The 26,907-nt window shown below is 53.0% G+C and overlaps 1 protein-coding gene across 1 annotated transcript in view; it reads right to left on the minus strand.

The window, feature by feature from the left end:
- Positions 1-617: 617 nt before the first annotated feature.
- The window catches only part of SCTR (secretin receptor), a 74,492-nt gene continuing 48,202 nt past the window's right edge, over positions 618-26,907 (minus strand). The window contains exons 5-13 of the mRNA XM_059704680.1: positions 26,580-26,677; positions 24,951-25,080; positions 22,739-22,892; positions 15,419-15,479; positions 11,471-11,540; positions 8,289-8,380; positions 6,805-6,931; positions 2,048-2,089; positions 618-977 (exon numbers count right to left, since the gene is read on the minus strand). Coding sequence (XP_059560663.1) covers positions 807-977; positions 2,048-2,089; positions 6,805-6,931; positions 8,289-8,380; positions 11,471-11,540; positions 15,419-15,479; positions 22,739-22,892; positions 24,951-25,080; positions 26,580-26,677 — 945 coding nt within the window. The 3' untranslated portion in view covers positions 618-806. The remainder of the gene's footprint in view (positions 978-2,047; positions 2,090-6,804; positions 6,932-8,288; positions 8,381-11,470; positions 11,541-15,418; positions 15,480-22,738; positions 22,893-24,950; positions 25,081-26,579; positions 26,678-26,907) is intronic.

Below are 26,907 nucleotides of genomic sequence, written 5' to 3' on the forward strand. Positions count from 1 at the left end.
GGATGCCTCAGACCATGTCAGGGCTACTAAAGGGGAGCTGGGTCCTGGGGCTGTCCTAGCCTCCCCTGGGACTTGCTCAGATTAATTCAGTTGTCTTGAAGGCTCTAGGACAGTGGTTCTCAACCTTGGCTGCACATTAGAATCACCTGGAAATCTTTTTAAAATCCTGATTTCTGGGCCTCATCCTCCAGAAATTCTGTTTCTTTGTTACTAATGTTGTGGCCCTACCCCATAACAAAGAAACAGAATTTCTGGAGGATGAGGCCCAGAAATCAGGATTTTAAAAAGATTCCCAGGTGATTCTAATGTGCTGCCAAGGCTGAGAACCACTGCTCTGGGATGAGAGATCCTGAAGAGGTGAGGGGCAGGGAGGGTCCACCTGGGGCCAAGGACCGTGATGTCTCATGTTTCCAGAGCTTCTAAGTTTGTCCCTGAAAACGAGCAGGGGACCAGGGAAGCCCCTCCTCCAGGAAGCAGTAGGGAGTGGACCAGAGCATCCTCCCTCACCTGTCTCAAGGACAAGGAGACTGACAAGTACACACCATGTCTCACCTCAGTTCCCATTTATTTTCCTCCTCCCTTCTCAGACCCCTGGGCTGCTCTCCCACTCCCTGTCCCATGCTGCCCAGGTTCCTTCTGTTGAGTTCTGAGGGACTCTCACCCTCCAACCCAGGGCCTGGAGAAGAGGTCACTAGTCGCAGGAGAAAGCCTATGCTGCCTGGGGGGAGGTGGGCTGTCCCGAAGCAATGACCTGCTCTCTCAGGACCCAGCGTGGCCTATGTCCACGGTGGCCCTGCTCTGACCTCTCAGATGACGCTGGCCCTGCAGGTGCCCCGGCTCGGCTCCGAGGGGCTGGCCTTGGTGCTGTGGGTGAGGCTGCTGGTGCCGATGCTAGAGGAGTTGCTGAGGGCCATGGGGCGCAGTGGACGCTCACGCAGGTGCCACTGCCGCCACTTCTTCTGAATCTCCAGCTGCACCTGTCCCGGAGACCAGCCGTCAGCCCAGGAGGGAACAGCAAGAAGGGCCCGGGGCCTAGAGTCCTGCCCACCCCCTGGGGCCTCTGCACAGTCCTGCCGCTCCTGCCCAGGAGTCATGCCTCCCCACCTCCTGCAGGCCACTCAGATGGACCAGCTCCAACCCCGATGTCCAGGGGGTACTGAGGGCTCTTCCCTGGGCACGATCACCTGCCATCTCACTGCAAATGTCCTGAAGGGCTTGTCGTTGTCACACTAGCTGAGAACACCAGCATCCACATCATCCCACGGGACAACAGGACACGTGCCCAGGAAGCCACCCTAGCTCAGAGCTAATCTGAGGGCCAAAGAGCCGCTTGGAAATTTCCCCCATCAACCCACTGTAGCAGCCGAATCTTTGAGGCTGGGCTTGGTGGCTCATTCTGGGGAAACACCGGAAGTTATCCCCGTTAGAGTGTGCGAAGCAGGCAGATGGCCAGCAGTCACAGAAAGGCCTGACTTGCGTGCCATGCTGTGTTCACTAGTGATTACCAGCTTCTGTGTGCCAGGAACCTCATGTCCTGACCCAAATGCTGGGTCAGGGCACAGGCCTCAAGGTACGTGAGCAGGCCCCAAGGAATCAATGGCCACTGGGAGCCTTTGAGTTGGCAGAAGTGTCATTTGAGTTACTCATTTTACAGATGGGAAGACTGAAGCTCAGAGTGGAGCAGTGACAGGTCATCGTCCAGCCAGGAGCCCAGCTTCAGGGGGGTGGGGCGTGCCTGCACTCTCCTCCATTTCCTGACTTTCCCAGGATAAGCATCCGCTGTACAGCTTGTTAGAAGCATCCCAGGCTCCAACCCAGGCCATTTTTGCTGACTGGAAACTGGGGGTAGGGCCCAGCAATTGTTTACCAAGCCTTCCAGGTGATTCTGTTGCTCCCATAAAGTGACTCAGACTCGTGAAGACAGGCCCAAGTCCGGACACCCCGGCCTGCCCTGCCCACACCCCACCACCCTTTCCAGGCAGCTCGCTCTGACCTGGAATCCAGTGACTGGCAGCCCCTCCAGGCGCTAGGCAGCCCGAGCACTCACCTCCCCGTTGAGGAAGCAGTAGAGGACGGCCACCACCAGGCCCTGCGGAGGGACAGGGCAGCAGGGTTAGTGCCCAGCACTCGCCTCCCTCTGACCTCTTCCTCAGCTCTCCCATCACCAGCCCAGGCTCCCCCCCCCCCCCCCCGGGCCCGGAGTGCTCCAGAGCCTTCTCACACCCCTCACCGCAGGGGGATGGGCTGCCTCTTCTGTCAGTGCTGCGTCACCAGCACAGACAGCTCCTTGGGGCAAGGACAGGGTTCCTTTCATTCGTTGTCCCCAGTGTCTAGCGTAGACCTTGCACATGTGGTGTCAGTGACACTGAAGTAAGGGCTCTCACAGGGCATGGGGAAGGCCAGCCACCTGATTAGTCAGGGGGCCACCTGGGAGAAGCAGGGGGTAGTGGCACTTGGAGGAAGGCTTGGGGCCATCCATGTGACACCCTGGGCCCTGAGTGGGCTCAAGTTCAAGACAAGCAGGGCCTTCCCACCAGAACCGCCATCTTCCCCTAATTCGCCAAAATGACTAACACAAAGGGAAAGAGAGGCCCTGCTACACGTTCTCTTAGAAAACACGAAGTTGCTCCTTGGGCCACATACGTGCGAATCTACGAGAAAGGAAATGCTGCTGCCTTCGAGGGCACTGTTCACAAAGGATGCCCCACGGATGTCCCCAGGGCAAACGGAAGGGTGGCAGCGTCACCCAGCAAGCGTGGGCATTGCAAACACACAAGGGCACGAGAATGAAAGGAGTTGAGCATATCAAGCCTCCAAGAGCGAGAGAGCTTCCTGAAACGTAAAGGAAAATGTTCAGAAGAAGAAGGAAGCCAAACAGAAAGGTGCCTGGGCTCAACTGAGGTAGCTGCCCCGCCCAGAGCAGCTCCCGGTGAGAACCAACGCAACGGAGCCTGGGCAGAGGGAGCCCCCTACCTGGGAGCACATGGCATGACAGGTGTAAAGAAACAAAAGACCTCTGTTCTGTTCAAAATGTTGTTTTCAATTGAGTAGAAGAGTGGTGTCCCTCCCCCAAAGAAATATTTAAAGGAAAAAAAAGGTAAGCTGGAGATGTTTAAACGTGGCCAACTATTCAAACTGAAAAATAAGTGTGCCGATGTGTGGTCAGAATAAGCCTGTGTGCACTCAGCCAGCCGTGGGCGTGACCTCCTGCTAACGGACAGGTGAATGCATCTCCTGGGGCAGGGGCCTCCGGGCCACATCCCATTCGTGTTCCCTGGCGTGGTGCAGCCTGTGCCCCCCGCTATCAGGAGCTCCTGTTTGCCCAATGGTGCCCCCTGGGATCCGGGCATGGAGCCCTGCCAGGGTAGGGACTACAGCCTGGATGCAGGATTTGAGCCTAATAGGTGTGCGGAGAGCCATGAGCCATGAGCAAGGTCTCTGCAGTGCAAATTCCCTGCTCACCTCAGGGACCCACCTCGGGCCGCCCTGCTCTTCCTTCCATTACAGGCCCTGCCCGAGGCCCAGGTGTCACAGCTCTGACCTCAGTGGCCAAGCCCTCTTCCCCAATTCCACCGAGGCCTGCCCTTAGCTACTTACTACATTGGAAAGGACCCCAAAGAGCAAGAAACCAGCCCATCGATAGTGGGCTTAATCCCACGACTGCTCTGGGGTGTTGGCATTTACCCAGGCTTAGTGACAAAACTAGGAGGACTTGCTTTAGATTTTCAGGCATCAATGACTGCTGCCTAGAATGGGGACAACTTGGGGCGGGGGTGGGTGGTGAACACTTACCCAAAGCAGAAATTTTGCTGCACATTAGAACACCTGGGAGCCCTGCTCAGGTTTTACTCTGCGCCCCAAATCTGAATGTCTGGGAGTGGGCCATCAGCAGCTTTGAACAATCCCCAGGTGGTTGGGGTGGACATCACTTAGGAACCATTGCCAGGGGGCATGAAGGGCAGGCCGAGATAAAGCAGCTTTGAGCACAGCTTGGCCTGCACAACTGTGGGCTTCTGGGTGCCAGGTGCTTCACTGAATCCTTGCCAAAGCTCTAGGAGGTGGGTGGGAGGATCCCCTTTGCAGGTGAGTGCTCTGGGCCTCGGGGGTTCAGGCAGGATGAGAGCTGTGTGTGCTTGGCCCAGAGGGGGCAGTCAGGCTGCCGGCTGCGGCTGCTGCCCACCTCCCCGGGCCCAGGGCTGCCTGGCCTCACCTGTCTGGGCCCCAAAGATCCAGGGACATGTTTTCACAGGTGAGGGCAGGAGCCCTGGGCCAGGGAAAGTTAGATGTGCTCCAGGTTCATATAAGGCAGGCCTTGCACAGCCAGCCACTGTGAGAAATTCGGCAGTCATTCAAAAGGGAGTCTTTAAAGACTTAATGCCGTGGGGAATTGTTCATGATGGGCCTGGTAGAGAACTAAGCAAACAAGCAGGATACAAAAACACGACTTGATCCCGATTACAGGGCCTGGGGGTTCACCTGTGTGTCTTCCTGCACAGAAAAGACACTGAGAAGTAAGCACCCACATCTCAACAGAGGTCATCTGTGGGTTCTGAGCTTACGAATGAATTTTTCTCTTTCAACTTTTCCTTACTTTCCAAATTTCCTCCAATAAGCAAGTATTATTTCTACAATTGGAAAGAGCGAATAAACTTTGGTTTTTAAAAACATTGACAGGGGTAATAGTATTGTGGTCCTGTGTGTGTTCTTTAAGTCCATCTTTTAGAAATACATACTAAAATAATAACATTTGAAATAAAATGATGTCTTGGATTTGCTTAAGATGCTGGGGGCGGGATGTGTGGAGGGAGTGGATGGGGCTGGGGATGAAACGGGATATGCCACTGGCAATGGCCATGTGGGGTTCACTATTTTCTTCACTTTTATATACATATTGGAGAAATTTTCCATAATACAAATTTAAAAAATATGTTATATAATAAATGCATAATGCATGATACAATGATATATGTTTGTATATAAAGAAAGGTTCTGTTAAAAAAAACAACAACACTCAAGATCCTTTTTCTTTGTAAGCATTTCTATGGAATGCAGGAAAATGCTCTTGGTTTTCTCTGGACAAGTCATTTCCCCAGAGACGAGCCTTTTCCTGGGTGTCCACAGCCCCAACTACAAACCCCAGCGCCCAAGGGCAGGGAGTCCCTGTCCACGCAGGGGACCACCTGGGTCTGTGCCCTCAGAGAGGCCACTACCCCTCTCAACTGGGTCAGGCCTTCCATCTGCCTGGACCTGGGAACCCCCCATCTGCTAAATGGGCCTCCCGTACATTCCAAGAACAGTGGGCTCAGCACTTCTGGCCTGGGTTTCAAGAGGCTGGGTTCCCTGGAGGTCTGCCTGCTGCTGGGGGCTCTGGGCAGAAGGCAGGCTCAGGGTAGGGCAGAGGGGACAGCCCCGGGGGGGGGGGTGTCTGATGGCGTGGCTGAGGGCAAGACTTGACTCTACTCAATTATGTGCTCCCAGTGACGTGTCCTCCTGAACCTGAGAGTGACAAAAGGGTGGCCCTGCACAGAGCCTGGGAGTGAGGCGGCTCTGAGCCCCTCCCCGGCCCTGGCCAGCCCGGGAAGAGGACGGAGGCCTGCCAGAGCCTGCTGGAGCCTGCCGGAGCCTGCTGGAGCCTGCTGGAGCCTGCTGGAGCCTGCCGGAGCCTGCTGGAGCCTGCCGGAGCCTGCTGGAGCCTGCTGGGAACAGGCTGGCTTCTCTAGGAAAACCCACGGGGAACAATTCCCCTCAGGCCCCAAAGCCTGCAATCCAGAGGCCTTTCCAGGGCACTCGCTCGTTTTCATCTGTGCATACTGTCAATCTTGAAACAAATTGTGTTTCTGTCTTTGCTTTGGCTCCTGGGAAGCTCCAGACCAAGTTTCTGACCCACCTGTCCCACCTTTACAGGACTTAATGGAGTTTGCTTCTGTATGGACTCTTTGGGCTTAATTTTCTTTTTTCGCTGACCCCTCATGACTTTTTTTTGCCCTCTGTCTGTTTTCCCTGAAAAAGCTACACCACATTGTTTGTGGAAGGATACAACTGTGAGCAGATAAGCAAGTGACCTGTGAAACTGGGGGGCCTCTGCTGCCAAACATGGCTACTATTTCTTTTAACCTCACAACCGATGTTGAATTAGTAGGTAGGCAATTTCTCCCTTCATTGTTTTCCCTTTTAAGTTGGTTTTTATTTTCAATAAGTTGCGTATGCTCATGGTTTCAGAGTCAAATGATTCTAGTCACACGTAACAGCAGCCTGCTGACACCCCTGCCCCCATTTCCTGTTCCTCAGGGGCGACTGCTGGAACTCTTAACGGATTCTAAACAATATGCTGATGCTGCTACTTCTGGCTTCTCAGTTTGGGGCATTTCTATGGACTTCCCAATATGAATATGAGGATATTATTCTTTCAAACACCCTCCCGCAATGCTCATCGTCCTGCCCCACTTTTTGATGGCTCAGCCATAGCCCTCGGGGCTCACACCACTGACTGTGTGGAGGCTGAAAGTTGCACAATATTGCGTGTTAAGGTTACTTTTCCCTTTTGTTTCCTGGAATCGGTCTCTCTCTCTCCTTAGTCTTACCTCCCACCCCCACTTGACTGGTGGGGACTTGGGTCCCCTCAGGGTCACACAGCACAGTGGGGTCCTGCCCCTGCTTTTCTTGGGTCTCCGCCACGGCACCCACCTTCCCCAAGCGCACCGCTCAGCCCTTCCGGAAGGCCGGGCTGCAGTCTAGGCCTGCATGCTGCTCTCAGGAAACAGGGAGCTACCCTTTTCGCCTGAAAGTCACAGGCCTGAAACTTACCTGGAATGAACCCAGGGCCAGTTCAAAAAACAGCTGGATCTCCATGGCGTCATCTGGCGAGAAGGCGAAGATGATATAGTGGGCGCCGAAGAGAGGGATCAGCAGGAGGGTGGACTTGGCCAGGCGCCTGCGGACGCAGGGACACGCTACAGTCTCTGTCCCTCGCCCGCCCGTGGGCGCCCGGCTCTGCACACCCCGTCTCGCCTTTTGCAGGAGGCATAGCAGCAGTGTCCCCAAACTTTTTGTTTTTACTTTGGAAATTTTCAACTCTCATGTACCCATCACTGAGACACAACACTTACCGACACATGGCCAGTCCCAAAACTTCCTGACCAGGCATCCCACCAGTAAAGAAATCAGAACATGGACTCGCTCAAATAACTATTGACTCATAATGATGTGCAAATATGACTGCCACTCTAGGCCTAATATAGTATCAGCAAGGCCAGCATTCACATTTGTTTGATAATAAGGTGAAATTCTTTCATTTTCTTCCCAGATTAGATTGACCAAATTTAGCAAATAAAAATACAGGATGCCCAGTTTAATTTGAATTTCAAATAAACAATGGATTTTGGGGGGGTGTAAGTACAAAAATACTATTTGTTGTTTATCCAAAATTCAAATTGAACTGAGCAGCCTGGGCTTATCTGGCCGTTTTATCCTGACTGCCCAGCTCCACCCTGCTTTGGAGCCCACTGCCCTGCGGACATTCTAAGGAATCCATCAACAAGCAATCCGGGCTGCTGCGAGCTTCTTAACACTGTGAACACGGCAGAGAAAGTCTCTGGGAGACACTGTTTTGCCTTCAATATCTGTCATGGGTTGACTTGTGTCCCCGCCCAAATTCACAAGTTCAAGCTCTAACCTGCAGGACCTCAGAATATGACTATAGTATTTTCAAACAGGGCCTATAAGGGGTGATTAAGTTGAGGTCATTAGTGTGGGGCTTATGTGAGCACAGGAAAAAGTTCACATGAGGACACAGCTAGAAGGCAGCTGCCTACAAGCCAAGGAGAGAGGCCTCTGTTGAAATCAAACCTGCCGACACCTTCATCTTGGACTTCCAGCCTCCACAAATGTGAGAAATTTAATATCCCTTGTTCAGACTTCTGTGGAATTTTATGGCAGCCCTAGCAAACTAATACAGCATCCCTCTTTAACATCTCAACAGTTTTAAAGTATTCTTGGATTACACATCTTAAAAATGTGATGGAAGTTGAGGTCACTCTTCCTGAAAAATACACCCACCTAGCCTTTTCCCAAGGGTGAAATCCCTGACTCCTGGGTCTTGCTGGGATTTCCTATCTCCTCACCCCAGACCCGTTCCCCTGCCCCCATTTATAATATAAACTCCCTGGAACTAAGTCACGGTTTTCCCTTCTCCCCTGTGTCCAGTGGTGCCTAGCACCCGCTGGGTGAACAGTAGGTGCTCAGTAAATGTGTGCTGGCTGAGCTTGCCTAAGACTTTGCCCCCCACTCACTTATAATGGTTTACTTCATTTCCTCTTGTTTCTTGGGTTCTCAGTTTTCTCATCAGGATTCTTAGAATGTTTACAAAAAGTATGAAATTAATCTGTAAAACACAAGACAGAGGAGTGTTTAAGGTGATTTACATCCCCATCACCTCTCCTGGCCCTGCCCCTGGAACTGAAGGCAGAGACGGCACTGCAGACCACACCCAGGATCGCCCCAGGATGGCACATCACTGCTCCCCTGCTCCCCCCACCTCGCTCTGGTGAAACGCTGTGTGGAGCCGTGCAGCCCAGCACTCCTGCCCAGCGCTGCAGGAGCCTAAGGTTGGCTCAGCCACGGCAGGACTCCTCACACCCGGAGCCATGGAACCCCTGGGAGCTTGTTCAAGTGCAGGTCTGGTGGGCCTGAGACCCAGCATTTCCAACCAGCTCCCGGAATGCTAAAGCTGGCCCTTGGGCTACGCTTTGAGTAGAACCATTACAGACAGGTTCTCAAAGTTTAGAGTGCAGACTGCTGCATCTGGGAACAGCCCAAGAATTTGCATTTTTCAAGTTCCCAGGCGATGCTGAAGCTGCTGGTGTAGGGATCACACAGAACTGCTTCAGGGCCTTGTGGTCACTGGGCAGCTCAACCACCATCTCCAGAAAGCCATCCTTGATCACCTCCCTTTCCTAATGCACTGTAGTAGGGGTCATGCTACTGCATAAGAGCACTTGGCATATTTGAAAGGGGCCAAATGCATGCATCTGTCCAAGTTGTATGCTTGTCCACTGTCTGCCAACTCGATCATCACTTCCTAAAGGACAGGAATGGAGTTTCTTCGCTTCTTTGGTGCCCCTTCCCCGACCCTGGTGCCCAGCGCCAGAACATGATGAAGTTGCCCACGTGGTGGCACCTCTCCTCCCCGCTCATCACCAGCTCCAGCACCATTTCCAGAAGCAGAGATGAGTGGGATCACCCAGCGAGGCACCCTCTTTTTCATACAAATAGCCTGGGGCCTGGGGACACTTGCCACAATACACAGGACTAGTGGCCCGTCTAGGACTCCTCGCCCAGCACTGCTGCTCTGGGACACTGCTTCTCGGATTGTTATGCATCTTGCTCTGAGCTGGCTGTACATGGGGTGACCAAAGAAAGGCTCTCGATTTCATTTTATTTTGTTGTCTTGGAGTTGTATTTAATTTAATAGGGAGCACTGTAGGCAAAAGAAACAAAATCTTAAGATCCCAAGAATGAGACGTAAATGATGTAATTCTAGGCTGCGTGACAGGCTGGGAGGGAGATATTTGCATCAGGAATGCTCATCCCACATCCCTCAACCACGACAGACCGCAGTCCTGTGAAGTCAGCCTGGACACTGGGGCTGGTCGTCCCTCAGCTGGGGTCCACCGGGCGGGGCTGTCAGAGTCCCAGAGTCCCAGAAAGGAAACCGCTCGACTGAGTGAGGAAACCAACTCCTGGGGGAGCACTATGCAGCCGTGGCCACTGGTTGGTCAAATAGCTTCAAGGGACCCAGGAGAGCTCACATCTACTGCTAAGCGAAACAAACAAACAAACAAACAAACAAACAAAGGAGGCCACAGAACCTTATTCAGCATTTGGGGTGGGGGAAGGACGCGTGCTCAGAGAAAAGATAGGAAGGAGCCCTGGCCGGTTAGCTCAGGTGGTTACAAAGTCGTCCTGATACCCCAAGGTTATGGGTTCACTCCCTGGTCAGGGCACTTACAAGAAACCAATGAATGCATCAATAAGTGGGGCATCCCTAGCCGGTTTGGCTCAGTGGATAGAGCATCAGCCTGCAGACTGAAGTTCGATTCCGGTCAAGGGCACATGCCTGGGTTGCGGGCTTGAGCCCCAGTAGGGTGTGTGCGGGAGGCAGTCAATCAATGATTCTCTCTCATCATTGATGTTTCTATCTCTCTCTCCCTCTCCCTTCCTCTCTGAAATAAATAAAAATATATTTTAAAAAAATAAGTGGGGCAACAAATTGATGGCTCTCTCTCTGTCTCTCTCTTCCTCTCAAAAAACAATCAATAAATAAAAATGTCAAAAAAGATAAGGAAAAGCATGTGTATTCAAAATGTGTATCTAGATGCTAAATGGTGATTTATGGGTGATTTTATTCCCTTTTAAAAAATATATTTTGTGTCTTCCTATTTTTTTAAGTACACATTCTATCATTTTCCAAAAAAAAGAGAAGAAAGCTGCCGTAACTGGTTTGGCTCAGTGGATAGAGCGTCGGCCTGCGGACTGAAAGGTCCCAGGTTTGGTTCCAGTCATGGGCATGTGCCTTGGTTGCAGGCACATCCCCAGTGGGGGGTGTGCAGGAGGCAGCTGGTCGATGTTTCTCTCTCATTGATGTTTCTGACTCTCTATCCCTCTCCCTTCCTCTCTGTAAAAAATCAATAAAAAAATATATATATTTAAAAAAAAAAAAAAGAGAAGAAAGCCATGGGATGGCCACCTCCTCCCACTGCCCTGGAGGCCGCCCAGTAGCCGGCGGGAGAGGAGTGGGCTCCTGCATGTCCTTCGCCCTCTCCCCGCTCCAGCGAGGCCTCGGGAGGCACTTTCTATCAGCGGGTCCTGCAGCCTTGGCCTCCCTCTGAGCCCTGTGCGCAGCTGAGGGGCTGGTTTAGTCACAAGAAAACCCCAGCGCATCCCCCCATGAATCCCTTCCTCTGTCCTGTGTTCCTGTCCACAGCCATAGGCTCAGCAGAAGCACCTTAGAGTTAGGACGAGTGCCCAGGCCCACAGCCTCCCAGCCACAACCCGCCCCCTCCCTCTCCATCCCAGCTCAGCGATTCTTCCCCTTTAACAAGAGGAGGCTTCCAGGTGACCAGGACCCGAAGAGGAAGAGCCGAAGCGGTGAAGGTGGAGTTGAGGCCGCCATGGGGCCAGCCAGTTTAGGGCAAGGAGCTCTGCTCACCGCATCGCAGCGCCTGCAGCGCCTACACACGGGCAAGATGAGTCATAGGAGCTCTTGTGCCTCCGCCTGTCCCTGGCCCCACTGCCCTCGACACTCTCTGGGGGGGCTTCCAGCCGCCCTGCTGCAGGCCAACCTCCGGCAGCTCTGAGCTTCATTCCTCCGGCACCTGGAGGGGGCGGCTAGCCCTGTCTCCTCTGTCCCTACAGGCCAGTCACTGTTCGGTCTCTCTTCCTGAGCCCAGCGCAGGGGAGGAGGGCCACTCACCAGGATGGAGAGGATCACAGGCCCTCGGATGACCCACCAGACGGATGCGTTGGCATTGATGTCCCAGCACCTACAGAGGCACAGCCAGGCATCGCTAGGAGTGAGGAGCTGGCTGACCAGACAAGACTCATTCCCCGAGGTGCCCTTCCTGTGAAGGACCCATACTCCTGGTCCTGCTCCTGTGGCCGGGTGCTCAGCACATGGGAACCGGCCCTAACCTGCTGCCCCTCCTGCTGCCCCTCCTGCTGCCCCTCCTGCTGCCCCTCTCCTGCTGTCCCTCTCCTGCTGCCCCTCCTGCTGCCCCTCCTGCTGCCCCTCTCCTGCTGTCCCTCCTGCAGCTTCTCCTGCTGTCCCTCTCCTGCTGTCCCTCCTGCTGCCCCTCTCCTGCTGTCCCTCCTGCTGCCCCTCCTGCTGCCCTTCCTGCTGCCCCTCTCCTGCTGTCCCTCCTGCTGCTTCTCCTGCTGTCCCTCTCCTGCTGTCCCTCTCCTGCTGTCCCTCCTGCTGCCCCTCCTGCTGCCCCTCTCCTGCTGTCCCTCCTGCTGCCCCTCCGGCTGCCCCTCTCCTGCTGTCCCTCCTGCTGCTTCTCCTGCTGTCCCTCCTGCTGCCCCTCCTGCTGCCCCTCTCCTGCTGTCCCTCCTGCTGCCCCTCCTGCTGCCCCTCTCCTGCTGTCCCTCCTGCTGCCCCTCCTGCTGCCCCTCTCCTGCTGCCCCTCTCCTGCTGCCCCTCCTGCTGCTTCTCCTGCTGTCCCTCTCCTGCTGTCCCTCCTGCTGTCCCTCCTGCTGCCCCTCCTGCTGCCCCTCCTGCTGCCCCTCTCCTGCTGTCCCTCCTGCTGCTTCTCCTGCTGTCCCTCTCCTGCTGTCCCTCCTGCTGTCCCTCTCCTGCTGCCCCTCCTGCTGCTTCTCCTGCTGCCCCTCTCCTGCTGCCCCTCTCCTGCTGCCCCTCCTGCTGCTTCTCCTGCTGTCCCTCCTGCTGCCCCTCCTGCTGCCTCTCCTGCTGCCCCTCCTGCTGCCCCTCCTGCTGCCCCTCCTGCTGCCCCTCTCCTGCTGTCCCTCCTGCTGCTTCTCCTGCTGTCCCTCTCCTGCTGTCCCTCCTGCTGTCCCTCTCCTGCTGCCCCTCCTGCTGCTTCTCCTGCTGTCCCTCTCCTGCTGTCCCTCCTGCTGCCCCTCCTGCTGCTTCTCCTGCTGTCCCTCCTGCTGCCCTTCCTGCTGCCTCTCCTGCTGCCCCTCCTGCTGCCCCTCCTGCTGCCCCTCTCCTGCTGCCCCTCCTGCTGCTCCTCTCCTGCTGCCCCTCCTGCTGTCCCTCTCCTGCTGCCCCTCTCCTGCTGCCCCTCCTGCTGCCCCTCCTGCTGCCCCTCTCCTGCTGCCCCTCCTGCTGCCCCTCTCCTGCTGTCCCTCTCCTGCTGCCCCTCTCCTGCTGCCCCTCCTGCTGCCCCTCCTGCTGCCCCTCCTGCTGCCCCTCTCCTGCTGCCCCTCCTGCTGCTCCTCTCCTGCTGCCCCTCCTGCTGCCCCTCTCCTGCTGCCCCTCATGCTGCTCCTCTCCTGCTGCCCCTCCTGCTGCCCCTCCTGCTGCTTCTCCTGCTGTCCCTCCTGCTGCCCCTCCTGCTGCCCCTCTCCTGCTGCCCCTCCTGCTGCCCCTCTCCTGCTGCCCCTCCTGCTGCCCCTCTCCTGCTGCCCCTCCTGCTGCCCCTCTCCTGCTGCCCCTCCTGCTGCCCCTCCTGCTGCCCCTCTCCTGCTGCCCCTCCTGCTGCTCCTCTCCTGCTGCCCCTCCTGCTGCCCCTCTCCTGCTGCCCCTCATGCTGCTCCTCTCCTGCTGCCCCTCCTGCTGCCCCTCCTGCTGCTTCTCCTGCTGCCCCTCTCCTGCTGCCCCTCCTGCTGCCCCTCTCCTGCTGCCCCTCATGCTGCTCCTCTCCTGCTGCCCCTCCTGCTGCTTCTCCTGCTGTCCCTCCTGCTGCCCCTCTCCTGCTGCCCCTCCTGCTGCCCCTCTCCTGCTGCCCCTCCTGCTGCCCCTCCTGCTGCCCCTCTCCTGCTGCCCCTCTCCTGCTGCCCCTCCTGCTGCCCCTCCTGCTGCCCCTCTCCTGCTGCTCCTCTCCTGCTGCCCCTCCTGCTGCCCCTCCTGCTGCTTCTCCTGCTGCCCCTCTCCTGCTGCCCCTCCTGCTGCCCCTCTCCTGCTGCCCCTCATGCTGCTCCTCTCCTGCTGCCCCTCCTGCTGCTTCTCCTGCTGTCCCTCCTGCTGCCCCTCTCCTGCTGCCCCTCCTGCTGCCCCTCTCCTGCTGCTCCTCTCCTGCTGCCCCTCCTGCTGCCCCTCTCCTGCTGCCCCTCCTGCTGCCCCTCCTGCTGCCCCTCCTGCTGCCCCTCTCCTGCTGCCCCTCCTGCTGCCCCTCTCCTGCTGCCCCTCCTGCTGCCCCTCTCCTGCTGCCCCTCCTGCTGCCCCTCTCCTGCTGCCCCTCTCCTGCTGCCCCTCCTGCTGCCCCTCCTGCTGCCCCTCTCCTGCTGCCCCTCCTGCTGCCCCTCTCCTGCTGCCCCTCCTGCTGCCCCTCTCCTGCTGCCCCTCCTGCTGCCCCTCCTGCTGCCCCTCCTGCTGCCCCTCTCCTGCTGCCCCTCCTGCTGCCCCTCCTGCTGCCCCTCCTGCTGCCCCTCTCCTGCTGCCCCTCCTGCTGCTCCTCTCCTCCTGCCCCTCCTGCTGCCCCTCTCCTGCTGCCCCTCATGCTGCTCCTCTCCTGCTGCCCCTCCTGCTGCCCCTCCTGCTGCTTCTCCTGCTGCCCCTCTCCTGCTGCCCCTCCTGCTGCCCCTCTCCTGCTGCCCCTCATGCTGCTCCTCTCCTGCTGCCCCTCCTGCTGCCCCTCCTGCTGCTTCTCCTGCTGTCCCTCCTGCTGCCCCTCTCCTGCTGCCCCTCCTGCTGCCCCTCTCCTGCTGCCCCTCCTGCTGCCCCTCTCCTGCTGCCCCTCCTGCTGCCCCTCCTGCTGCCCCTCTCCTGCTGCCCGGGAGCACTGCTGGGGCTGAGGCATTAGCGCCGTCTCCGCACATGCCTGGTCAGTGCTGGGGGAGCAGACGGGTGTAGAACTGGGAGCCAGAGGTTCCAGATCTCAAAACTCCACTGCCAACAGTAGCCAGGCAGGTGACACGCGTGAGTGAAGGGGCTGGGTGACTGACATGTGACCTAGGACCCCAGGGATGTCTGTGTGGCGGATTCTTGGCAAACTGGAGGGGATGTGCCTGGTCTAAGGCAGCCACACTCTGTTCCAGCTGGTTTGTCATAAAAGGAAGTGGAAATGTTAATAGAACTTCCTATTTTTTCTAGAGAAGCTGAAAATCCAGATTTTTTAATGAATCTACCCAATGAAAAATGCATTTTGAAACCACTATTTGGGGCCGATTTTGGACTGCAAGACGCTTGTAAGCCCAGCCGACCTGGTCCACGTGCTGGCCGGGGTGTCGCTGTGACAGTGAGGCCCGGCCCGCCTTGTCCCGCCGCCTCGCCTCCTCCCTGGCTCCCGTCAGCTTCCTTTCCTGTGCCTCGTCCCCGTCCCGAAGGCCAGGCCGCGGGCTCATCTCCCTCCCGGCGCCTCCCGCCTTCAGAGAACAGGACTGGGTCTCCTTGTCCCCAGCAGCAGCTGCGGAGGACTCTCCCAGGTGGAGTAAGTAGAGAGGGAGGAGCGGAGGGAGCCCAGGAGGGAGGAAGAGCGGCGTTGGCCCTTACAGCTTCCTCCCTGGCAGCACCTGCCGGCAGCTGTGAAGCTCTTGTCGGCACGGACCCAACCACAGAGCTGCTGGGGCCGGCAGCAGGGAGGGGCCTTGAGGGCGGGGCCCTGGCAGCCTGGCACTGCAGGACCCCTGTGGCCCCAGTGTGAGGAACAGGCCCCGCCTAGAAAGTTCCAAGAAATGCCCACCCTGCCTGAAGACCCGGACGATATGAAGTGCATTCTCGTTGCCTCTCCTTCAAACAGCTTACCCAGCATCCTCCAGAAAGTGCCTGGTGAGAGCCCACGAAGCAACGAAAATGGCCGGGGAGCCTGAGGGTGGGAAACAAAGGGGGGCCCGTATGAAGAACAGGACAATCAGGCACCCAGCCCCGGTAGGAGCAAGTGCCATGGAAACCTGCTTGGCAATCCGTCCTGCACCCATGTGCAGGCTCAGGCTTGCGGGAACCAGGGGTGTCCCGGGAACGGGCAGGATCAGGCGGATCCTGAAGCCACGAGGGGCTTGCGGTCTCCCAGGAGCCTGAGCCAGGCCCTGGAGGGCCACTCAGAGAAGAGAGGGGACAAAGTGATGGCCGACGCCTGTGTGGTCCGGACAGTGGCCTCTCGCCACATGTGGCGCTTGAGAGCTTGATGTGTGGCTGGTCCCCATGCAGATGTGTTGGTGCGGGAGGTGCAAGATAGATACCAGAGTTTGAAGATTTAGTACAAACCAAAGAAGGTAAAATATGTTATTAACAGTTTTTGTATTAATTATATGTTAAAACAATACTATTTTGGTTGTATTGGGTTGAAAGGAAGCATATTATTAACATTAATTTTGTGTATTTCTTTTTACTGTGTTTACTGTGGCTACTAGAGAATTTTACGTTACGTGTGTGGCTCAGCTGCTATTTCGAGTGGACATGCTTGTCTAGGTGCTGATGTAAGAGCCCCACCCTGGGCTGCTCCGTGTAGGACCTCCAGCAGCTGGTCCTACCTGCTCAGCTGTCACCTCTACCCCAGGCAGGAGACTGAGGAACCAAATAGCCGCAGACAAAGGGCCTGTAGAGAGTGATGCTGGCAACCCTCCAGTACAGTGGCCGCTCCTAGCCCAGTCTCCTTAGAGACATATGCCCCCGACAACGGCGAACAGTCAGCTCTGAAGTGACTCGTGCTTACATATGAAAAGTCAAGGCCACTGGCATCTAAGGAAAGCTGGTGACATAAAAGACAAGGACCAAAACAATCAGAGAAAAGGAACTCAGAGGAAACAGGCCATAGAGGAGGCGGGAGGAAGTTGAACAAAGAACCCTCAGGAATATCATCAGAGAGATAAAAGATTACATCTGCAAGACGCAAACAGGATGCTGAAAGCAGGGAGCATGCGGAGAACAAGGAAGAGGGCTCAGAAATGAAATATAGAATAACCAAGATTTTTTAAAAATTCATAGATGGGTTGGATAAAGACTAGGAATTGCCCAGAAAGCAGGACACAAAGAGCGAAATTAAAAGTAGGAAGAGACAATGAGAACATTAGAGGTTGATTCCAGGATATGCATTCTCGGATTAGAAGTGTCAGTAAGAGGATAAAAACCAGAGGGGGGGAAAAACGGTCAAATAGATAATGTAGGAATACTGCTTAAGAAATGAAGGATGTGAGTTTCCACACGGAAGAGCCACCAGATGCCAGCTAAAAGGATGAACACCTCCCTGTGACATTTTGAAAAAGGTTCCCCACTCCTGCCCCAAGAGAAGGTGACCTTGCCTGAAATAATCCTCTCTTAACGTTCTTGCCCACCTTCTTTCTGCCAATCAGAACCTTCCATTTTGAATCCATTCACCTCCAGAGAAGAACCCTTCAGTCTCCTGCCTGGGATAGAGGTGACAGCTGAGCAGGTAGGACCAGCTGCTGGAGGTCTGGTCCTACAGAGAGATGATCCCTCGGCTCATATATAGAGAGAGATGTATAAAAAGGCTCAAGAAACGAATGACATGGTATGTCCCTAACATCAGATGCCAAAACAGAAGCCTTGAAAATTCTGGGTGAAAATGATCTTTCAATCTAATTTCTATGTTCAGTAAAACTACAAATTAGGTGTGAAAATTAAACAAAGGTATTATCAGATATGCAATGCAAAAAAATATACTTTCCATGAACTCTTTCTTTCTTTTTTCCCCCCCATGAACTCTTTCTTAGGCAGATACTGGAGGCTGTGCTCCAACACAACCAGAGAGTAAAACCAAGAGAGGGATACAAGAAATAAAGGGATAAAATTGTGGAGGAAAATGAAGGAGTTTCTCAGCATAAAAGTTACGGGAGTTGAGCAAATCTAGGGAAAAAACACCCCAAATAGAGCAGGAAGGCAGAAGTCTCTAGAAGGAACATTGGTGAAGTTAAAAAGACAGAACAGACCTAAAATGGAGTCCCTTTGGCTAGGCCCCACCAAGACTTAATTCCTAACCTAATTACAGTGTCAGCCTCTCCCACAAGTGAAATTTTAAGCCAATCAATCTGAAATTCCCTGGTCAACACTAGTGAGGTCATCTGCCTGATAAGACCTGTGGGGTGGGGTATATATGGCCCCAAATCATTGGGTCTGGCCCTGCCCAGGCATTAGGGGTGAGTTAATTAAATGTTTGACCACATGTAGCAGGCTGATTTTTAAGTTGACAATTTTGTATGGCCGTGAATGATGTTCTAAATATCCAAATGGCCCTTGGCAGGAAAAGGTTCCCCGCCCCTGCCCCAAGAGAAGGTGACCTTGCCTGAAATAATCCACTCTTAACGTTCTTGCCCACCTTCTTTCTGCCTACAAAAACCTTCCATTTTGAATCCATTGAATTTTGTTCTTTAACAGTGAGTGTATTTGGTTGAATAGTGTGCTCTCGAAGCTCATATCTACTCAGAACCTTAGAACCTATTTGGAAAGAGGGTCTTTGCAGGTGTAATTATGAAAAATGAGGTCAACCTTATAAGAATGGCAATCATATTGGGACCTTGATCCAACATGACTGGCATCCTTATATGAAGACCACAAGAGACACAGAAAGAGAGGAGACATCGAGGGAAGGAGACCATGTAATGATGGAGGCAGAACTTGGAATAATGCAGCTACAAGCCAGCGAACACCAAGGATGCGAGCAATCCCCAGAAGCGAGGAGAGAGGGGGGGAGCGTATCGTTCCTCAGAGCCCTCAGGAGGAATCCTTGGTGAAAACCTTGGTGCCTGAGAACTTCTGGCTTCCAGAACTGTGAGAGAATAAACTCCCATTGTTTTACACCTCCAAGTTTGTGGCAGTCTGTTACAACAGCCCTAGGAAACTAATACAACAGGACGAAAACAAACAGGTGCGAACTAATAGATGTGTTGTTGAATTTGATGGTTTGGGGAATAGCACTGGAGAATTTTCCAGTTCTGTTGGACAATTTGGGAGAATTAGTACAGCAATATAAAACAAATAATTAAATGAAAAATTACTCCATGAAAAATAAATAGCTAAATATTGGAAAATATTGTACACCACTTGGCTCAGTGATAAACAATATTTACATAGATCAATGATGTTTGTGTTGAATATGATTTAACCAAAAACTGTGAAAAGCTCTAATGGTAGGATAGAGGTAATGGGTGAAGAAGTTTTATATCCTTATCTTCTGTCATCAGGAGTCAATAAATAATGCTTCATGTGGATAAATTTAAAAAATAGTAGATTATTTTTAAAAGCAAGAGAGTACATTATAAGAGGAACAGTTGTAGAGTTGAAGGATGCAGAAGTGAGGGCAGGAGACTGCTTTTTCATTATTATTATTATTATTATTATTATTAGCCTTGTAGTCCTTTGTAATTCTTTAAACCAAGAACATATATACTTTGATAAAAATAGCAATTTCAAAAATTCCCTGCCTCCATTTGGGGGGGCTCTGGGCAAAGTATGGATTTTGGGGGCCACCTGTTCATTGTCTTCCATCTTTAATAGAGAGATGGTGGGAAAGGGAAAAACTAACAATGGCTCGAGTCAGGGTTCAGTGTGGTCCCTGGACCAGCAGTGTTATAAATGCAGCGTCTCAGGCTACACCGCGGGCCACTGGCTCAGAGACTCTGGGGCCAGTTGGGTTTGACACTGAGGAGGAGGAAGAAATTTTCCTCTACCCTTCTTGGCTCTTCCAGCTGGTGTAATAATCAAATCGACCTAAGTCAGATTGGCAACAGAAAATACCAAATTTAATTACATATGGAAACCCCACAGACATGGGAGTCAGAGACACCACATGCATGAGAGGCTCCGAGACAGAAAGGGAGCTGGGGTACCTATGGCAGTCAGAGACAAAGATGAGGCAAGGTGTCTTGGAGCTTCAGAGGGGAGGAAGTCACTGCAAGATGATAGAAAGAGCAGAGATTCAGTAATTAGAAGTTGGCCCTGCCCTGTAAACAGGTCATAAAAAGTTATTTCTGATAATAACTCTTATTATGGGCAGGGCCCCAAATTTAAATTTGAGAGAGATAAAAATTCCTTATGAGCCCACAGCATCTTGATTGCCTTCAGTCAAAACAATCCACATGTCAGAGCGGCTCATCTTGGGGAGCCTGTTCTGAACGCCTTCAACATGCCCTCCACGTGGCTCTGGTGCCAGCCCCAGCTGCAGCCCCGCCAGCCTAAGTTCACTGAGGAGTGGGAACTTGGTTCACGCCCATAAAAGCCAGACGTGTCACTCTTCTCTGGGTACAGGCTGATACCCCAGCCACCTTGTAAAGTGGATAAGCATTAGCACCTCCAAAGTGTTCATTCCTTCTGACTCAGTGACCCACTTCTAGAATTCTGTATAACACATGGAATAAACTTTGCCCATTCATCAGTATGTTATTTATAATAGTGAGAAATTATAAACAACTTAAATGTCCAAATCATAGGTATTTGGTTAAATACATCCACAGAGAAGGAAAGGCGTTTATGGAAGAGTAGGAAGAAGACGGAGCATGCTTGTGTGTTAATGGAAAGAAGCAAGGCTCAAAATTCTACTTGCAGAATGACCACAACCGTGTGGTGGAAACTGGGAGGAGGAAGAACAGCCTGGAAGAAAACCCCAGAAAATGTTCAATAGATGGGCCTAGGGTACATTTTTTTCCTACTTAAAAAATTTTTTTTGCAAAGTTTTACAGTGGGCACGGGAGTTAAACAACCTGCCTCTGTGGAAACAAGTTGAGTACAAACTGAGGAGGGGCCGCTGCTTTTGCAAGAGAAAGGCATGTCACAGATGGAGAACTGCAGGCCTTCCTGCGCACTCTCCTGGGGCTGTGTAGGCAGAGAGCCCGGAGAGAACGCCGCTTCTGTTTCATGTGCTGCTCTGTCCCTAGGCCTGGCACATAGAAGATGCTCACCAAATATTTGAGAAAGAAAGGGAGGCTCTCATTGTCTCATTTAAACCTCCTAGAAACCTGTAGGCGATTCCACAATGCGAGTTTGTCTTCCTGCTAGATGACCAACCCTCTACGCTGTGGAAATGGTTTTGGTTTTGTTTCTGTAATCTCTGTGAGCCCCTCTGAGCATAAAGAAGTGTGTGGAGAAAATGAATAAATTATGCTCCTTATATTACAGAGGGTGACACTGCCCACATCCACACAGCGAAATCCCGGCAGGTCTGGCGTCAAGGCTCCCTGAGCTGGGCCCCAAGCTGGGTGTTCTATCGGCAGAGTCAGCTGCAGCGGGCAAGTCCTGGCTCCCTGGGCACTCCGGGACTAGCGGCCTATGAGGACATTCAGAGGCCACAGAGCCCCACAGCCGCTGCCAGCCAAGCGTCATGGGCTAATCGGGCAGCATCTGTTCCGAAGCAGGAGGACTTCCCTGACGGTCTGATAAGGAGACAGGGCCCTTCCTGTAGGATTTAGACAAGCAGAAAAGAAGTGCAGGGCATTCCTGGTTGGGGCATTTCTTAATTACAAGCACCAAGAAGAAAGAAGGGGAAGCTAGTGGCTGGCACACAGGACTATCCTTGTAAGCCTGTGAGTCACCCCTAGGAACCTGGTTCTCTCTGCAGAGCCCAGCAGGCAACTTACATATGTTTATCTAATGAAAAACTGATAGATGGATGGATGGATGGATGGATGGATGGATGGATGGATGTTCATTAACGGCAGAATAGAAGCTAAGAGGCTTTAAAAATAGCCCATGGTTTGAATCCTGGGCCTGCCCTTGTCTACAGTGTGAGTTGAGCATTTTATGTCACATCTCTAAGCCAAAGTTTCTCTGAGAGGACTCTGAAGGTTGTGATGATAAAATTATGCATGAAAAGTGCTGAGCTCTCCCTGGCTGGTTTGGCCCCGTGGGCAGAGCATTGGACTGCGGGCTGACGGGTCCTGGGTTCGATTCCGGTCAAGGGCACATTCCCAGGTTGCAGGCTTGATCCCCAGTAGTGGGTGTGCAGGAGGCAGCTGTTGAATGGTTCTCTCTCATCATTGATGTTTCTCTCTCTCTCTCTCTCTCTCTCTCTCTCTCTCTCTCTCCCCCTTCCTCTTGGAAATCAATAAAAATATTTTTTAAAAAGTGCTGAGCTCAATGCCTAGCACATAGTAAGTGCTCAAGAAATGAGAATTGTGCCCTAACCAGTTTGCTCAGTGGTTAGAGTGTTGGCCCTTGGACTGAAAGGTCCCCAGGTTTGATTCCGGTCGATGTTTCTGTGTCTCTCTCCCCCACCCCTTACACATTCTCTCTCTCTCTCTAAAAAAGAAGAAGAAGGAGGAGAAGAAGAAGAGAGTTTTATTATTCTCGTTGACCAGAAAGGAAAGAAGAAAGAGATGTAATGGGGTCTGCAGTTGACTGTCTCGCTATCATTTTCCCTCCTTCCTAGAAACTGAATCCTGATTTCCTTTGAGAAGCTGTGTGATTTGAATAGCTTAAGCCAATCAGTGTATTCCATCCCTGTGTATTCCATCCAATCTCAGGCCCCTATGATTGGTTCAAGGATGTGTATGAGACGTACACTGGTCCAATCTAAGTCCAAACAGAACTTCAGGAAATTTCCTGGAAATGCTAGGACAAGGCATTCCCAGCAAGCGGAGATGCTGTGCCCCGTTAGATGTAACAAGAAGGCCGGTAGCGCAGAAGCTGGGAGCACTAACAGGAAGCCAAGTAGAAAGACAGAAAGAAACGCTGCTGAGCTGCTGAATTCAGCCTCACCTGAAGTTAGTGACCCCTGGGCTTCTCAGTTACATGAGCCACTTAATTTCTTTTATATTTAAATCCTATATAAGCCAGATTTTATGATATCTACAGTCAAAAGCACCCTAACCGATATAGAAAGGAAGCAAAAATGAGGACATCTAAATGGAATGTCTAAGGAAGATGAGGCGACAAGTGTTGGGTAGGATCAAATTGTAAAAAGCTTCGGGTGCCTGAAATTGGGGCTAAATTTTAGCTAATATTTCCCATTTGACAGATAAGTAAACTGAGGCCTGTTGGTGAAACAGCAAGTAACTTATCTAAGATGATACAAGTTAACTCAATTTAAATGTGGAGCTGGAACTAGGAACCAACTTCTTCTGACTCAGCGCCCTTTCCCACATACCACTCGGCCACCATCCCCACAGAGAAACATACCCCATCCGAGGGCAACACAGCCCTGGAGGCACTTCCTTTCTGAGAAGAAGGAGACGGCGAGGAGGGTGTGAAGGTAGAGGCCCTCCGCCAGCAGCCAGGTGTAGTTGGCCAGGATGCAGTACTGGAAGAAGACCATGACCAGCTTGCAGCCCACCTGGACAGAGAGAGGCAGGTGAGTCCCAGGATGGGCGAGTGTGGGCTGTCCTCTGGTGGCCGCCTCACAGCAGTGCCAAGGTCTGGTAGGGTCAGGGGCCAGGCCACAGAGTGAGCCCCGGGCCTCCCGGCCATCCCCTGTGGCCTCCCACTATCAGAAGACCACAGTCGGTAGGCTCAGTCACGACGGCACCGCGGAAGCAGGAACTGCATTCACATTTTGGAATTGGCTACCAGCTGTAAAATTGTGTCAGATATTGTCCAACCCCTGACTCCCTCATTTTTCAGATGAGGAAACTGAACTAGAGAGGAAAAGGCACATTTAAAGGGTTAAAATCCTTCCGAGCTCAGGATCCCTGGAAATGGATGAAGAAGGGACATGCCAAGTATGATGGGGCAACATTGATTATAGTGAAAACGGCCCCTGGCTGGTACATGGCATCCGGACCGGAGCCCTCTAACACCTGATGAGGCTGCCACAGTGTCGGCCTTGCTTGATGCAGTGACTCTTACAGCAAGCATGGCCCTTGCGGAATCCCTGGGGGCTATGCCTGTGGGATTGTGGGGTTCTAGGCCAGCATGGCTCCTATACTCATCTCATGAGGGTCCCCTTTCCTCTCACTGAGCTGTCCCCTAGGGACAGGACAGCTCCTGGGCTGGCCTGAGGGCTGCTGCATGGACTGCTGCAAGGTCAGGTCCAGAGAGCAGGCGTTCCCACTGCTGCACTGCAGGCCATCTGTGGTTTCACCCTGTGTCCTCCCAGAGGCTCTGATTCCAGGCGTGGTTCATGGTTGGCTCAAAAGTCTGATGTTAGCAGAATCCAAGAAGCTTCCCTGCTGGGCACAGCTGGACTTCTCCACCGCTGGTCAGGGATGAGGGGGGTGGCCTGAATGAGTCCTGACCCCCAGTCTGCTACTATTACTTCATCCTGGAGACCTCTCTGAGAGTCATGGTTCCCACTGTAGGGACCTCGTAGTTTGAGTCAGAAACACACACACACACACACACACACACACACACACAAGCACACACACAAAAACTATAAACACAAACCTAACAGGTCAATAAGGAATTCCAGATGTGAATGCTGGAAAGAGGCAGACAGGTGACTGAACCAATCTCAGTTTCCAAACCCCTTCTCCCTCACTTGTGTCTGCTTTGGAGACTGTACTAGTAAAAAACTCAATCCCCCAGCTTCCTTTGCAGTTAAGTATGGTCACCCAACCCAGTTCTAGTCAATAAGAGGCAGGTAGGAGTCTTGGGGAGGGTGTTCTTTCCCAAACAAAAAGTCAAAGCCTCCCAAAGAGAAACAGTGTTTAACCTTCGACTTAACTCCTTTTTGTCTGGAACGTGGATGTGGGCCTGGGGTTGCAGGAGCCATATGCTAACGTGGTATAAACATGGGATCAAGAATGGCAGAGCACAAAGAGGGACAAGGACTGTGTCCTTCATGGCGTCATGGAGCCACCGTGCCAGCTCTGGGTTGCCCATCTATGGACTGCGTATGTGGGGAACAACCCCCCTGTCTAGGCCACGGGCGGATACTTTTCTGTTACGTGCACTAAAGGGGTTCCCATGGGCACAGAGTGATATTACAATGAATGAAGACTCATCTGAGCACATTCAGAAGAGGAAGAGGGTTAGATTGAACCAAGCATGATGGTTTCACTGCAGACCTGTGTGTGCAGACATACAGGCATATGCTTCCCCCTTCTTTCTACAACCAACCCAACCCTCTCTAGACTTAGCCATCTGTCTACAGTGGGACTTGGCAAGAGAAGGGAAAGGAGGATCCTTGCTATATATCTCAGCCTCAGAGTGGCTAATCCCGGACCTGGGAGCTGAGTGGCAACCCCCCAGTGGCTTCCCCATAAGCCGAGCTCATACCGGACCCAGCCTGCGTGTGGGGGCGTAGAGCTCTCCCTGCATCTCCTGACCCGGCCCCAGCTCTTGGCCCTCTACCATGGGCATTAGTGCCGCCTCAGCAGGGACTCTGGGAGGAACAAGGCTACCACCCTCTCCAAAGTGAGCCACGCCCTGGGGCACGGAGGCACATTACCCTGTGGGTTTCACAGTGGTCATCATCGTCTGAGAAGAGCACAGCATCCTTGATGAAGTTGGACAGGGCGCGCAGGATGAAGGACACGAACAGGTGCATGTGGATGTAGTTGCGGGTGCAGTGGAGCCTCCTGGAGGGAGAGAAAGCAGGGCCATAGGGGCCCGAGCTGGGAGGAGCCAGGGTGCAGCAGGCCCACCTCTCCCTCAGTGCACAGGGGAACCAGGTCCTGGACATAGCTCTTCCCAGGTGACACATTTCTCTGTATTGCTTTGTTAGTATAATCTGCATAAGAACCCAGGTCCCCAGGTGCTCAGTCTACTCTGTCTCATGCTGTAATAATAATGATAACAAAAGCTGGGTCACAGGAGCAGCATTATATTCTTCCTTGACCTAAGCATCTCTAGCTTCTAGAATTGTTCAGAAGGGATGGGGGAGAGGGGTCCAAGAGGAGAGCAGCACAGAGAGAACACGGGCTTCAGGGAGAAGACAGACCTGGGCTCTGCCGCTGTCAGTTGTATGACCTGGAGTTAGCCTTGTCAGTTACATGACCTGGAGCTAGCCTTGTCAGTTGTATGACCTGGAGCTAGCCTTGTCAGTTATATGACCTGGAGCTAGCCTTGTCAGTTACATGACCTGGAGCTAGCCTTGTCAGTTATATGACCTGGAGCTAGCCTTGTCAGTTACATGACCTGGAGCTAGCCTTGTCAGTTACATGACCTGGAGCTAGCCTTGTCAGTTATATGACCTGGAGCTAGCCTTGTCAGTTATATGACCTGGATGGAGCTAGCCTTGTCAGTTATATGACCTGGAGCTAGTCTTTTCACTCCCATAGCCTGTTTCCTATTCTGCTGTCAGGGACAGAGGACTGTTACTTGTTCCCATTGGCCAGGTACCAGACCAGGCTTTCTTAGGGGGAACCCACTCCAACTCTGGTGGGTTTGACTCCACCCTTCCACCCTCATGACAGACCTGACCAATTGAAGCTCTCCAATCCTGGCCACAGTGATTGGCTCAGGGTTGGGCATGTGACCCAAGTTGGGCCTATGAGAATTCCCCCAGGACTTTCATTGCATCTAATGGGGAAGAGACGTTCTTTGTGCTGGTGTTGCAGAATGATAGAATGTACCCCTGCAGCTGCTGGTGGCTGTCTCTGCTCCCCTGCAGAAAGTCTACCCCAGGATGAGGCCAGTGCGAGTGGAAAAATGGAGGGAGACCAACCTAGTTGTGCCAATACCCTTGGGCGCCTAGATTCAGCCAGATGCCCCTGAACTTGTCAATTATGTGGGTCAGGTCACCTTTGTTTGAAGGTTTCTGTTTCTTGCAACCAAGAGTCTGGCTAACATACCTGAAAAGTTAGGGCAATAGCATTGAGTGAACATTAGAAATAACAACGTGTAAAGTAACTGATACGGGAAGTTCCTAGCAATGCTCAGTAAATGTTGAGTGAATAAAGGAATGAACAGGGTCACAAACTTCACAGGAAGGTCAGTCACAGGAACGTCTGCCACAGGTCCGCTTAGATCAAGAGGTGACAAAGTGGCCCACCCTCTGGCCCGTGCAGTTAAAAGAGATGCAAAGTCTGTGTCCAGGGAAGGCTGGGGAGATGGAGAGCTGCTCACGTGTTCTCACCTGAAAGAACAGAGGATGCTGAGGGCAACCAGGAGCATCACCAGGGAGGAGCTATAGCCCACGGTGTACATGACCTTCAGCTTCAGCAGGTACTCGTGCTGCAGAGAGAGGCGTGTGTCAGCCCCTCCCACCCACCTGGCTGGCTCTGCTCTCTTCTGCCTCGCAGTGCACCTGCTTCCGGTTGCTTGAATCCCTTCAACCCAAACGGCCAAGGGCACCAATTCATAGACTCACAACATCTTGGCTTTGGAACTCAAACTTATATCCCTCTTACCTCACCCTGAATTTAAAGGCTCTGCTTGAATACCTCTAGGGACAAGGTGCTCAC

This window comes from Myotis daubentonii, chromosome 7 (genome assembly GCF_963259705.1).
Source record: "Myotis daubentonii chromosome 7, mMyoDau2.1, whole genome shotgun sequence".
NCBI classification, from domain to species: Eukaryota; Metazoa; Chordata; class Mammalia; order Chiroptera; family Vespertilionidae; genus Myotis; species Myotis daubentonii.